This window comes from Aquarana catesbeiana, linkage group LG07 (assembly GCF_042186555.1).
Source record: "Aquarana catesbeiana isolate 2022-GZ linkage group LG07, ASM4218655v1, whole genome shotgun sequence".
In the NCBI taxonomy this organism is placed as follows: domain Eukaryota; kingdom Metazoa; phylum Chordata; class Amphibia; order Anura; family Ranidae; genus Aquarana; species Aquarana catesbeiana.
Genome location: NC_133330.1, coordinates 305,479,012 through 305,493,137, shown reverse-complemented (window position 1 = coordinate 305,493,137; position 14,126 = coordinate 305,479,012). Strand labels below are relative to the sequence as shown.

The window sequence follows — 14,126 nt, the reverse complement described above, 5'->3', positions numbered from 1 at the left end:
AATGAGGTAAATCTTCACTTTGCAAAGAATACCCAATCACATGCAAGGAACATAATAAAGAAAATGCATTTTTTGCTTGTAGATGATTGGATGATGGAAATCAGCATAGCTTTTGCTCATTTATACTAAGCTCTGGAGAAACTGCATTTTGCAAAGGGAACAGTCTATTTGCCTTTAGTAAATCAACCCCATAGTATCCACAAAGCTTTTGCAAAGTTTTCAGCAAGGTTCAGGTAGATTCCTGAATCCTGTAAGCCTCTTTTATACCTGGAGCAGTCCCTAAACCAGGGCTGGTGCAAGGATTTTTGACACCCTAGGCGAAACCTCATTTTGCCGCCCTCGGCTCCACCTCTGACTCCACCCCCTTTTCCCTGCCCATGTAAGCCCCACCTTTTTAATGAAGCACCCATCAAATGCAGCCCATCAGCGCCCATCAAATGCAGCCTCACCAGCGCACATCAAATGCAGCTTCACCAGCACCCATCAATGCAGCCTCACCAGCACCCATCAATGCAGCCTCACCAGCACCCATCAATGCAGCCTCACCAGCACACATCAAATGCAGCCTCACCAGCACCTATCAATGCAGCCTCACCAGCTCCCATCAATGCAGCCTCACCAGCACCTATCAATGCAGCCTCACCAGCGCACATCAAATGCAGCCTCACCAGCACCCATCAATGCAGCCTCACCAGCACCCATCAATGCAGCCTCACCAGCACCTATCAAATGCAGCCTCACCAGCGCCCATCAAATGCAGCCTACCAGCACCCATCAAATGCAGCCTACCAGCACCCATCAAATGCAGCCTACCCGCGCCCATCAATGCAGCCCACCAGCGCCCATCAATGCAGCTTCACCAGTGCCCATCAAATGCAGCCTACCTGCGCCCATCAATGCAGCCTACCAGTGCCCATCAAATGCAGCCTCACCAACACCCATCAATGCAGCCTCACCAGTGCCCATCAAATGCAGCCCACCAGCGCCCAACAATGCAGCCTCACCAGCGCCCATTAAATGCAGCCTCACCAGCGCCCATCAAATGCAGCCTCACCAGCACCCATCAATGCAGCTTCACCAGCGCCCAACAAATGCAGCCTGCCTCACCAGCGGCCATCAAATGTAGCCTCACCAGCGCCCATCAAATGCAGCCTACCAGTGCCCATCAATGAATGTTTGCTTGCTTCCATTCATTCGGGAGTCAGGACACAGACACAGTCCTCCGCCACCGATGCACATCTGACACTATGTGCGAACGGAGCGGCGGCTGCCTGCTGATGCTGAGACTTAGCTGCTTGCTGCAGAGAGAAGAGAGTAGGAAAACCAGTGGCCGGGCACCCTAGGCAGCAAGGCGCCCTAGGCGGCTGACTAGTTTGCCTAGTGGTATCACCGGCCCTGTCCTGATCAATGGTGGGTCGGTGGGGCAGTAGACCAGAAGCTTTCAGGCATTCAGGAGGAGATTTCTGGCGGATTTTTTTTTTTTTTTTTTAGCTGAAGGTAGGATTTGCAATGAAATACCATGCCGCAACTGGGAACCAAGCATATGGCTCGTGGTTGTGGCAGCATCCTATTGATATCAAAGGGCAAGTTCAACTGGTGGTGCTGTCTTTCAAACTCTGCGTGCTAAGTTAAATTTACTGTGGCCACAAAGCAAAGCATCCCAGTCACAGCATATGTCCAAAAAACTTCATCAAAGTATGCAGGAGATGTGTAGTACATCCCGTCCTTCTGCCCCTCTGTCGCAACCCCCTCACACTTGCCCGCAATTCCCGACTGTCAAAATGACAGCCATGACAACCTTTCCCTACTCTATAAACATTAAGGAGGGGATTTACTAAAACTGAAGCACTCAGAATCTGGTGCAGCTGTGCATGGTAGCCAATCAGCTTCTAACTTCAGCTTGTTCAATTAAGCTTTGACAAAAAAAAAAAAAAAAAACCTAGAAGCTGATTGGTTTCTATGCAGAGCTGCACCAAATTTTGTACTCTCCAGTTTTAGTAAATCTCCTCTTTAGGGTCTATTTACACCACATACATATATTTTTTAAATTTTTATTTGTTTGATTCATTTTTCATTGTCACAATAAACAAGTGTACAATTTGGCAGCACAGTGGTGTAGTGGTTAGTATTTTCACCTAGCAAAAAGGGTCACTGGTTCAAATCACGACCACGACACCATCTGCCTGGAGTTTGCATGTTCTCCCTGTGCCTGCGTGGGTTTCCTCTGGGTACTCTGGTTTCCTCCCACACTTTAAAGACATGCTGGTAGGTTAATCAGAACCTGTCTAAATTGGCCCCTAGTACATGTATAAATGTGCGTAAGGGACCTTAGGTTGTAAGCTCCTTGAGGGTAGGGACTTATGTAAATGTACAATGTATATGTAAATCGCTGCATAAATTGACGGCGCTATATAAGTACCTGAAATAAAGGATTTTTCTTTTAAATGTATTTTATTTATTTCACTTATAAATGACCTTACAACACTTTGTATCAGAATCAGAATTTTAGAGTAATTTTGAATTAGAAAAATTCTAGAATAAAATAACACTTTTTTTTAAAAAACTAAACTAAATATTTTGTCTATGGATTACATAAAAAATAATATCATTTTTACAGGACAATATCGCTAGAAGAAACCTTGAAAAAAAAAAGGAAGTTATATACAGTGCCTTGAAAAACTATTCATACCCCTTGAAATTTTCTACATTTTGTCATGTTACAACCAAAACGTAAATGTATTTTATTGGTATTTTATGTGATAGACCAACACAAAGTGGCACATATTTGTGAAGTGGAAGGGAAATGATAAATGATATTTTACATTTTTTACAAATAAATATGTGAAAAGTGTGGCGTACATTTGTATGGCGCCCCCTGAGTCAATACTTTGTAGAACTGCCTTTCGCTGCAATTACAGCTGCAAGTTTTTTTGGGGATGTCTCTACCAGCTTTGCACATCTAGAGAGTGACATTTTTGCTCATTCTTCTTCGCAAAATAGCTCAAGCTCTGTCAGATTGGATGGAGAGCGTCTGTGAACAGCAATTTTCAAGTCTTGCTACAGATTCTCAATTGGACTTGGGTCTGGACTTTGACGGGACCATTCTAACACATGAATATGCTTTAATCTAAACCATTCCATTGTAGCTCTGGCTGTATGTTTAGGGTAATTGTCCTGCTGGAAGGTGAACCTCCGCCCCAGTCTCAAGTCTTTTGCAGACTCTAACAGGTTTTATTCTAAGACTGCCCTGTATTTAGCTCCATCCATCTTCTCATCAACTCTGACCAGCTTCCTTGTCCCTGCTGAAGAAAAGCATCCCCACAACATGATGCTGCCACCACCATGTTTCACAGTGGGGATGGTGTGTTCAGGGTGATGTGCGGTGTTAGTTTTCCACCACACATAGTGTTTTACTTTTTGGCCAAAAGTTCAATTTTGGTCTCATCTGACCAGAGCACCTTCTTCCACATGTTTGCTGTGTCCCCCACATGGCTTCTCGCAAACTACAAAACTGGACTTCTTATGTCTTTCTTTCAACAATGGCTTTCTTCTTGCCACTCTTCCATAAAGGCCAGATTTGTGGAGTGATTTGAATGTTATTTGTGTACTCTTTTTTTTTTGGCTTTTATGTCTTCATTGTCTTTTTTTTTTTCTGTAAAAAAAAATAAATAAAAATGCAGCTTATATAGAGCTGTTTTTGGCACAAGTGCAGAATAGTTGAAAGGAGGGGGGGCCGGAGGAGAACAAGGGGGGTGTGGAGAAGGACATGGAGGGGGCCAGAGGAGAACCGGGGTGGAGAAGGACACGGAGAGGGCTGGAGGAAAACAGGGGCAGAGAAGGACACGGAGGGGGCCCGGGAGGAGCACACAGAGCAGCTGGGGATGATCGGAGCGGCTGGAGGGACAGCTGTGATCAACAATCTCCCTGTATAGCTTTTTAGCTGACAGCCGCGGGACGGAGAGAAGGAGAAGCGGCTGTCAGCTAAAAATCTATACAAAGGAGATCGGTGATCACAGCTGATCCCCGCCGCACCGATCATTTCCAGGAGACTGGGAGGTGCTTGCGGGTGTGCGGGAGCCGCCGCAGAAGTGCGGGAGTCTCCCACAGCTTCCGGGAGACTTGAGATGTCTGCAAATGACACTGACAAGTCTGCAAATGACACCGACAAGGCTACAATGACACTGGACAAGGCTGCATTGATGCGCATTTAAATGTAAGTTTTTTTCCATAAACTTCCCTCCTAAAAGTTTTCTTCCTTAAAATTCCCTCCTAAACTTGGGGTGCGTGTTATACGCTGATAAATACGGTACTTCTTTGTTTTTTTGAGCTCCAACACTGGTCAGTCTTTACAGCTCCTCTTCTCTTCCCTTCAGCCTGGGTTCACACAACAATCGCAATTCCAGTGCTGGATCCCGCATTGCATCTCTCCCGCAGCTAGTTCACACTGCCCTCTGCGAAACGCTGCGGGTATCAATACAAAGTTAATGACACCCCCAGATCAGATCGCAGATCGCGGTGCCAAATGTCAATTCGAACAGGAATTGGATCGCATGGGTGTGAACACCTATGCGGTCCTATTCCAGTGCAGAGAAAAAAAAGGTTCCTGCACCGTTTTTGTGCGAATCCAAAGCGAGTTCAGCCATACAATACAGCAATGCAGTGCGAATCACATGCGATATCTATGTTCGCATATGTGTGAAAGCAGGCTCAATCTCACTGCTGGTCCTGACGTCGGTCCCAGGGGAAAACTCCCCCCCCCCCCCCCAGCTAATTCGGGAAGGGCACAGACCAAGAATATGCAATCACATGGCCACAAGTGAAAACTAAAAAGGTACTTTTTACAGTGATTGTTAACCCCTTTACACGCAACCACAGTGTCCCTTTAAGTACATCTTTACACCCAGGGGGAGTGGCAAACTTCTCGATCACGTGACCACTGTGATTGGCTTTTACAATGGTCACATGATTGGGATACCATCCCGCTTGCTCCCAATCATAACTAGAGACTGAGAGCTAACTGTGGCGCTATCAAGGTGGTGACTTTTTTATTTACTTTAGTCTGGGGTTAAAACTTTGTGCATTGAGCCTGTAGTATTGTAGACACTGTATATAATTCCATCAGTTACATGTTATGTTTTACAGGTTTGTGGTTTACAAATTACCAAAGTATAGAATCAATGAGACGAAGGGAACAGGACTGGAATATCTGTATCTTGACTCCAGGTCACAAGGATGGCAAGTCAGCAAATTCCTCATTAACATGACTCAGAGTGCTCTGGGGCAAGTGCTACAACAGCTGTATACATCTTATAAAGTGAGCACCTGTTTTATTTACTGTGATTGGTCAGCTGCAGAAATCTAATATAACAACTTCACATGGAAGTTCCCAGATTGAATCCCCACCACAATCACCTGTCACCGCAGTTACCTGTGCCATTGAGTCACAAGGCGATCTTAAGCAGGCCATACATCAGTAGATTTATGAATGAACGTTTGTACGAACATTTGTATGAAAATCCAGATCAGTACATTCAATGACTTGATGAACATTGTTCCAAATTACGGCAAAATTGTGTTTGCTTTAACATTTGACTTTGGAACATAAGGATTTTCCAAATAAAAACATTCCTGAAATTGAATTTTTTCAATAAAATTCTTACAGTGTATGGCCGGCTTAACTTTCTGCCCTTGCTCACATAGGGGTTGATTTACTAAAGGCAAATAAACTGTGCACTTTGCAAGTGCAGTTGCTCCAGAGTAGGGATGAGCTTCGAGTTCGAGTCAAACTCATGTTCGACTCGAACATCGGCTGTTCGCCAGTTCGCTAAACAGGTGTGGTGGGGGGCAAATTCGAAAGCCGCAGAACACTCTTTAAAAGTCTATGGGAGAAATCAAAAGTGCTAATTTTAAAGGCTTATATGCATGGTATTGTCATAAAAAGTGTTTGGGGACCTGGGTCCTGCCCCAGGGGACATGGATCAATGCAAAAAAAAAGTTTTAAAAACGGCCATATTTTCGGGAGCAGTGATTTTAATAATGCTTAAAGTGAAACAATAAAAGTGTAATATCCCTTTAAATTTTGTACCTGGGGGTGTGAGGAGGAGGAGGAGGAGGAGGAGGAGGAGGAGGAGGAGGAGGAGGAGGAGGAGAAGAAGAAGAAAGGAATTGTCAAAAACGGTCTCTTGTCATTTTTAACATTTTTGACACTTTTTTTGTGCAATGGTAAGGGTAAGTACCCCCTTACCATTTCACACAGGGGAGGGCTGGGATCTGGGGGTCCCCTAGTTAAAGGGGGCTTCCAGATTTCGATAAACCCCCCGCCCGCAGACCCCCACAACAACTGGGCAAGGGTTGTGGGGGATGAGGCCCTTGTCCCCATCAACATGGGGACAAGGTGTTTTGAGGGCTACCCCAAAGCACCCTCCCAATGTTGAGGGCATGTGGCCCGGTACAGTTCAGGAGGGGGGGTGCTCTCTCACCCCCCCCTCTTTTCCTCTTTCCCTCTTTTCCTGCAGCCTGCCAGGTTGCATGCTCGGATAAGGGTCTGGTATGGATTTTTGGGGGGACCCCACGCCAATTTTTTTTAAAATTTTGGCACGGGGTTCCCCTTTAAATCCATACCAGACCTGGAGTGTCTGGTATAGATTTTGAGGGGGACCCCCACGCCATTTGTTTACATTTTGGCCGGGGTTCCCCTTAATATCCATACCAGACCTAAAGGGCCTGGTATGGAATTTAGGGGGGACCCCCCATGTCATTTTTTTTTTTATTTTGGTTCAAGGGTCCCCTGTGGGGAATTCCCATGCAGTTTTTATCAATGAACTTTTATGTGTATTGTCAGACCGGCAATTCATTAATAGCCGCGAGTAGTTTTAAATGACTTTTTTCCTTTGAAATGTCATTTTGCTGTCAGACTGTTCTAAACACGGGAAACATGCGCCCCTTTACCAGGCATACTATAGACACCCCCCAGGTACGAAATTTAAAGGAATATTACACTTTTATTGTTTCACTTTAAGCATTATTAAAATCACTACTTCCGAAAAAACGGGCGTTTTTAAAACTTTTTTTTGCATTGATACATGTCCCCTGGGGCAGGACCCGGGTCCCCAAACACTTTTTATGACAATAACTTGCATATAAGCCTTTAAAATTAGCACTTTTGATTATTCATGTTCGTGTCCCATAGACTTTAACGGTGTTCGAACGAATTTTTTGCCTGTTCGCATGTTCTGGTGCGAACCGAACAGGGGGGTGTTCGGCTCATCCCTACTCCAGAGCTTAGTAAATGAGGTAAATCTTCACTTTGCAAAGAATACCCAATCACAAGCAAGGAACATGAAAAAGAGAATGCATTTTTGCTTGTAGATGATTGGATGATGGAAATCAGCATAGCTTTTGCTCATTTACTGAGCTCTGGAGCAACTGCATTTTGCATTTAGATATTGGTTTCCTTACCCATTATACTAAAGTTTTATGACCCCCTCTGTGACTAGCATCCCCCCTCCAGTCTATAGCTCTTCCTCTGTCTTATCTCACTAACTTTGCTGCTATATTTATTACCATTGATTTGTATGTGTTTGTTTTTTTTTTCTTGTTTTTTTCCCCTCTATCTCCTTTCCCTCAGAGATGTTTTTTTTTTTGTTTGTTTTTTTTAAATTCTGCTATAAAAATTGTGAATCAGTACTCCTTGGACCTTGAAGAAGGGGACAGACCAGGGCCGATCCTAGGGTCACCGGCGCCTGGGTGCAGAAATATTTCTGGCGAAAATACAGGAAGAGAAAACACTAATGAGACCTGGAGGGGAACCTCTCTGATGCACACAGAGAGGGCTTCTGTTAGAAAGAGTCCCCAGACATAATACAGGATACGGTCAAAGACTGCAGACATGATACAAGAGCTGGACAGAGACTGCAGACATAGTACAGGAGATGATCAGAGACTGCAGACATAGTACAGGAGATGATCAGAGACTGCAGACATAGTAGAGGACATGGTCAGAGACTGTAGACATGATACAAGAGACAGTCAGAGACTGCAGACATAGTACAGGAGATGATCAGAGACTGCAGACATGATACAGGAGATGGTCAGAGACTGCAGACATGATACAAGAGCTGGACAGAGACTGCAGACATAGTACAGGAGATGATCAGAGACTGCAGACATGATACAGGAGATGATCAGAGACTGCAGACATAGTACAGGAGATGATCAGAGACTGCAGACATGGTACAGGAGATGGTCAGAGACTGCAGTTCCTATGGACATTAGTAGATAATGGCCGATTAGCCCTCTCACCTGACCCAGCGATGGTTCCTCTGATCAGGAGTAAGCTCACTCTGAATTGCCCGTGGTGACTCCGCTGGGTAGCACCCAGATCTGTATTCTGGCAATGACTCCATTCCTTTCTCCGCCAGGGATGGCACCAGGCTGTGTGGCTTTCCCTCTGGTGGCGCAGGGCAGCGGGGTTTCCTCTCTGATGTTGTTCCCTGAGCACTGCCCTCTCCCTCTGGAGTCCTGGGTGTACTTCCCTGAAAGCTTTCCCAGGCTCCTGTATCTCTCTCTCTCTCCCATTTAGCTGAGCATGCTGCGTGGACTGCAGTTTCCGTGTTACAGTGGGGCTGCCAGTCCTCGGGACTACATGTCCCACAATCCTCTTCTCCTTTTTCTATTCTATTTTTCCCTGGCTGATATGAAGGCGGGGGAAGAAACATAGTGGGAGGCTGTGCTGGTCAGCGCCGCTCACTAGTATAGCAGTGCACGTGCGGAGGAGAGGGAGAGGGAGGGGAAGGGGCGAAAGAAGAGCCTGCAGCTGCAGTGACGTCACTAGGGTTGGTGTCACCAAGTGCGGTATAACATGGTGTCACCCTCCTTCCACCAACTTTAGTCGCCCCTCAGTACAGACCTCCCTCCACTAAGTATAGACCCCCACTAAGTATAAACCCCTCTCTCAGTACAGACCCCCCTTCATCAGTATAGACCCCCCCAGGACAAACCACCCCCCCTCCATTAGTAGACCCCCACCAGGACAACCCCCCCTCCATTAGTACAGATCCCCCCCAGGACAAAGCCCCCCTTCATTAGTACAGACCCCCCCAGGACAACCCCCCTCCATTAGTACAGACCCCCAGGACAAACCCCCTCCATTAGTACAGACCCCCTAGGAGAAACCCCCTCCATTAGTACAGACCCCCTAGGAGAACCCCCCTCCACTAGTACAGACCTCCACAGGACAAATCCCCCCTTCATTAGTACAGACCCCCCAGGACAAACCCCCCCTCCATTAGTACAGACCCCCCAGGAGAACCCCCCTCCACTAGTACAGACCCCCACAGGACAAATCCCCCCTTCATTAGTACAGACCCCCCCTCCATTAGTTCAGACCCCCCGGACAAACACCCCCCCTCCATTAGTACAGACCCCCTAGAACAACCCCCCTCCATTAGTACAGACCCCCCCAGGACAACCCCCCCATTAGTACAGACCCCCCCAGGACAACCCCCCATTAGTACAGACCCCCCAGGACAACCCCCCCATTAGTACAGACCCCCCAGGACAACCCCCCCATTAGTACAGACCCCCCAGGACAACCCCCCCATTAGTACAGACCCCCCAGGACAACCCCCCCATTAGTACAGACCGCCCCCCCAGGACAACCCCCCCATTAGTACAGACCGCCCCCCCCAGGACAACCCCCCCATTAGTACAGACCGCCCCAGGGACAAACCTCCCTCTATCAGTACAGACAGACACATTAACACCCGGGCAGCAGCTAGAGAGGACAGTGTGCAGCCGCGCCGCCCGGGTGAAGAAAAGATCGAGCGGGAGTGAGAGACAGCGGAGGAGAGAGAGAACCTGTGTCAGGCTGCAGGCACGGGCCGCCCCCCCTCCCCCCAGCAAAGTCACTGCGCGGCTGGTCTGTCTCAACACAGAGACCAGCCGCTCCGATCTCCGGCGGCTGCTCTCCTCTGACAGGAGGAGGAGGGAGGGGGGACAGGCTCGCTCTAGCAATGTAAAGCACAGCGGCGCCGGCGCGGCCGCTCCAAGGCTGTGAGCTGCTGCGGACAGAGCTACTTCTGGATACGGAGGAGGGAGGGGAGCACTCTGGCGCTTCAGCGCCCCCACCTCTCTGGCGCCTGGGTGCACTGCACCCCGTGCACCCGCCTGGGACCGGCCCTGGGACAGACCCCAAAAGCTTGTCCTGAAAAATTGTATGTTAGTGCAAATAAAAAAGTATCATGGACAGTACTCAATTTTCTCTGTCACAACTGCACTAATACGGCTACAATCACAGCAAAGTTTTCAGCAAGGTTCAGGTAGATTCCTGAATCCTGTAAGCCTCATTTATACCTGGAGCAGTCCCTAATGGTGGGTCGGTGGGGCAGTAGACCAGAAGCTTTCAGGCATTTAGGAGGAGATTTCTGGCTGATTTTTTTTTTTTTTTTTTTTTAGCTGAAGGTAGGATTTGCAATGAAATACCATGCCGCAACTGGGAACCAAGCATATGGCTCGCGGTTGTGGCAGGATCCTATTGATATCAAAGGGCAAGTTCAACTGGTGGTGCTGTCTTTCAAACTCTGCGTGCTAAGTTAAATTTACTGTGGCCACAAAGCAAAGCATCCCAGTCACAGCATATGTCCAAAAAACTTCATCAAAGTATGCAGGAGGTGTGTAGTACATCCCGTCCTTCTGCCACTCTCTCGCAACCCCCTCACACTTGCCCGCAATTCCCGACTGTCAAAATGATAGCCATGAGTGGCTGTTTAAAGAGGACCCTCCCCAACCTTTCCCTACTCTATAAACATTGAGGGGATTTACTAAAACTGAAGCACTCAGAATCTTGTGCAGCTGTGCATGGTAGCCAATCAGCTGCTAACTTCAGCTTGTTTGTACTCTCCAGGTTTTAGTAAATCTCTTTAGGGTCTATTCACACCACATACAATGGGATTGTGCTGGGCAGCTATTCCAGCACAATCCCACCGCATGACAAAGCAAAATGCCTTTTCATACTATCTGCCTGGTTCACACCACTGCTTTGCGGTGGTGTGCACAAAAAAAAAAAAAAAAAAAAAGTTTATCCTAAGTGTCCCTAATTAACACTTTCCTCTTCTCCGCTATTATTTTTCTGATGATTTTTTTTCTTCTATTTTTCTAAATTATCATTATATATTTTTTAAATTTTAATTTGTTTGATTCATTGTCACAATAAACAAGTGTATAATTTGGCAGCACAGTGATGTAGTGGTTAGTACTTTCACCTAGCAGCAAAAAGGGTCCCTGGTTCAAATGCCGACCACTACACCATCTGCCTGGAGTTTGCATGTTCTCCCTGTGCCTGCGTGGGTTTCCTCCGGGTACTCTGGTTTCCTCCCACACTCTAAAGACATGCTGGTAGGTTAATCAGATCCTGTCTAAACTGGCCCTAGTATATGTATGAATGAATGTGAGTTAGGGACCTTAGATTGTAAGCTCCTTGAGGGTAGGGACTGATGTGAATGTATATGTAAAGCTCTGCGTAAATTGATGGCGCTATATAAGTACCTGAAATAAATAAAATACATTTAAAAGAAAAATCCTTTATTTCACTTATAAATGACCTTACAACACTTTGTATCAGAATCAGAATTTTAGAGTAATTTTGAATTAGAAAAATTCTAAAATAAAATAACACTTTTTTTTATAAACTAAACTAAATATTTTGTCTATGGATTACATAAAAAATAATATTTTTGTAGAACAATATCGCTAGAAGAAACCTTGAAAAAAAAAAAAAAAAAAAAAAAAAAAGGAAGTCATTTACAGCGAATTGAAAAACTATTCATACCCCTTGAAATTTTCTACATTTTGCCATGTTACAACCAAAACGTAAATGTATTTTATTGGGATTTTATGTGATAGACCAACACAAAGTGGCACATACTTGTGAAGTAGAAGGGAAATGATAAATTATATTTTACAAATAAATATGTGAAAAGTGTGGTGTACATTTGTATTCAGCCCCCCTGAGTCAATACTTTGTAGAACCCCCTTTCGCTACAATTACAGTTGCAAGTCTTTTTGGAGATGTCTCTACCAGCTTTGTACATCTAGAGAGTGACATTTTTTGCCCATTGTTCTTCGCAAAATAGCTCAAGCTCTGTCAGATTGGATGGAGAGCGTCTGTGAACAGAAATTTTCAAATCTTGCCACAGATTCTCAATTGGATTTAGGTCTGAACTTTGACTGGGCCATTCTAACACATGAATATGCTTTGATCTAAACCATTCCATTGTAGATCTGGCTGTATGTTTAGGGTTGTTGCCCTGCTGGAAGGTGAACCTCCGCCCCAGTCTCAAGTCTTTTGCAGACTCTAACAGGTTTTCTTCTAAGATTGCCCTGTATTTGGCTCCATCCATCTTCTGATCAACTCTGACCAGCTTCCCTGTGCCTGCTGAAGAAAAGCATCCCCACAACATGATGCTGCCACCACCATGTTTCACAGTGGGGATGGTGTGTTCAGGGTGATGTGCGGTGTTAGTTTTCCATCACACATGGGGGTTGATTTACTAAAAGGCAAAAAGACTGTGCACTTTGGAAAGTGCAGTTGCACATGGCAAGAGCAGTTACTCCAGAGTTTAGAGTTTTTTTAATTTACCTTGCATGTGATTGGGTATTCTTTGCAAAGTGAAACTTTACCTCATTTACTAAGCTCTGGAGCAACTGCACTTGCAGAGTGCAATTGCACTTTCCAAGGTACACAGTCTGTTGGCCTTTAGTAAATCAACCCCATAGTGTTTTACTTTTTGGCCAAAAGTTCAATTTTGATCTCACCTGACCAGAGCACCTTCTTCCACATGTTTGCTGTGTTCCCCACATGGCTTCTCACAAACTGCAAATGGGACTTCTTATGGCTTTCTTTCAACAGTGGCTTTCTTCTTGCCACTCTTCCATAAAGGCCAGATTTGTGGAGTGATTTGAATGTTATTTGTGTACTTTTTTTTTTGTTTTTATGTCTTCATTATTTATTTTTTTTACAGAAAAAAAAAAGACAAATAAAAATGCATCTTATAGAGCTGTTTTTGGCACAGGTGCAGAATAGTTGAAAGGATCTTCCATATCCCTTATTTTGATCATTTTCATGATAACAAGTTGCTTTACATCTAATGAGTGTATCACATTCAGCATCATGTTTTTTTCTACTGACATGATATATTTCATTTCCTAGAATGACAGCACAGCCTACATGATATACAATGATTCCCCTCCAAGAACAAGCAACTTTTCCACACACTATGGTCACTCTAAGGGTGAGTTAAATCTCATTGTCTACATAAAGAATCTACAGATAGTTACACAATGTGGACATGCTATAGAAGATGGTCAGAGACTGTGGACACAGTATAGAAGACGTTCAGACACTGTGGACATGCTATAGGAGATGGTCAGACACTGTGGGCATGCTATAGGAGATGGTCAGAGACTGCTGCTATGCTATAGTAGATGGTCAGACACAGTGGGCATGCTATAGGAGATGGTCAGAGACTGCTGCTATGCTATAGTAGATGGTCAGACACAGTGGGCATGCTATAGGAGATGGTCAGAGACTGCGGGCATGCTATAGGAGATGGTCAGAGACTGCTGCTATGCTATAGGAGATGGTCAGAGACTGTAGGCATGCTATAGGAGATGGTCAGACACAGTGGGCATGCTATAGCAGATGGTCAGAGACTGCGGGCATGCTATAGGAGATGGTCAGAGACTGCTGCTATGCTATAGGAGATGGTCAGACTGTAGGCATGCTATAGGAGATGGTCAGACACAGTGGGCATGCTATAGGAGATGGTCAGAGACTGTAGGCATGCTATAGCAGATGGTCAGACACTGTGGGCATGCTATAGGAGATGGTCAGAGACTGCTGCTATGCTATAGGAGATGGTCAGAGACTGTGGGCATGCTATAGGAGATGGTCAGACACAGCAGGCATGCTATAGGAGATGGTCAGAGACTGTAGGCATGCTATAGCAGATGGTCAGAGACTGTAGGCATGCTATAGCAGATGGTCAGAGACTGCTGGCATGCTATAGGAGATGGTCAGATACTGTGAGCATGCTATAGGAGATGGTCAGACACCGTGGGCATGCCAT

The 14,126-nt window shown here is 45.6% G+C and overlaps 1 protein-coding gene across 1 annotated transcript in view; it reads left to right on the top strand.

The window, feature by feature from the left end:
• The window catches only part of DNASE2B (deoxyribonuclease 2 beta), a 61,660-nt gene that overhangs the window by 15,202 nt on the left and 32,332 nt on the right, over positions 1-14,126 (top strand). The window contains exons 2-3 of the mRNA XM_073593644.1: positions 5,143-5,314; positions 13,208-13,289. Of these exons, the coding sequence (XP_073449745.1) occupies positions 5,143-5,314; positions 13,208-13,289 (254 nt within the window). The remainder of the gene's footprint in view (positions 1-5,142; positions 5,315-13,207; positions 13,290-14,126) is intronic.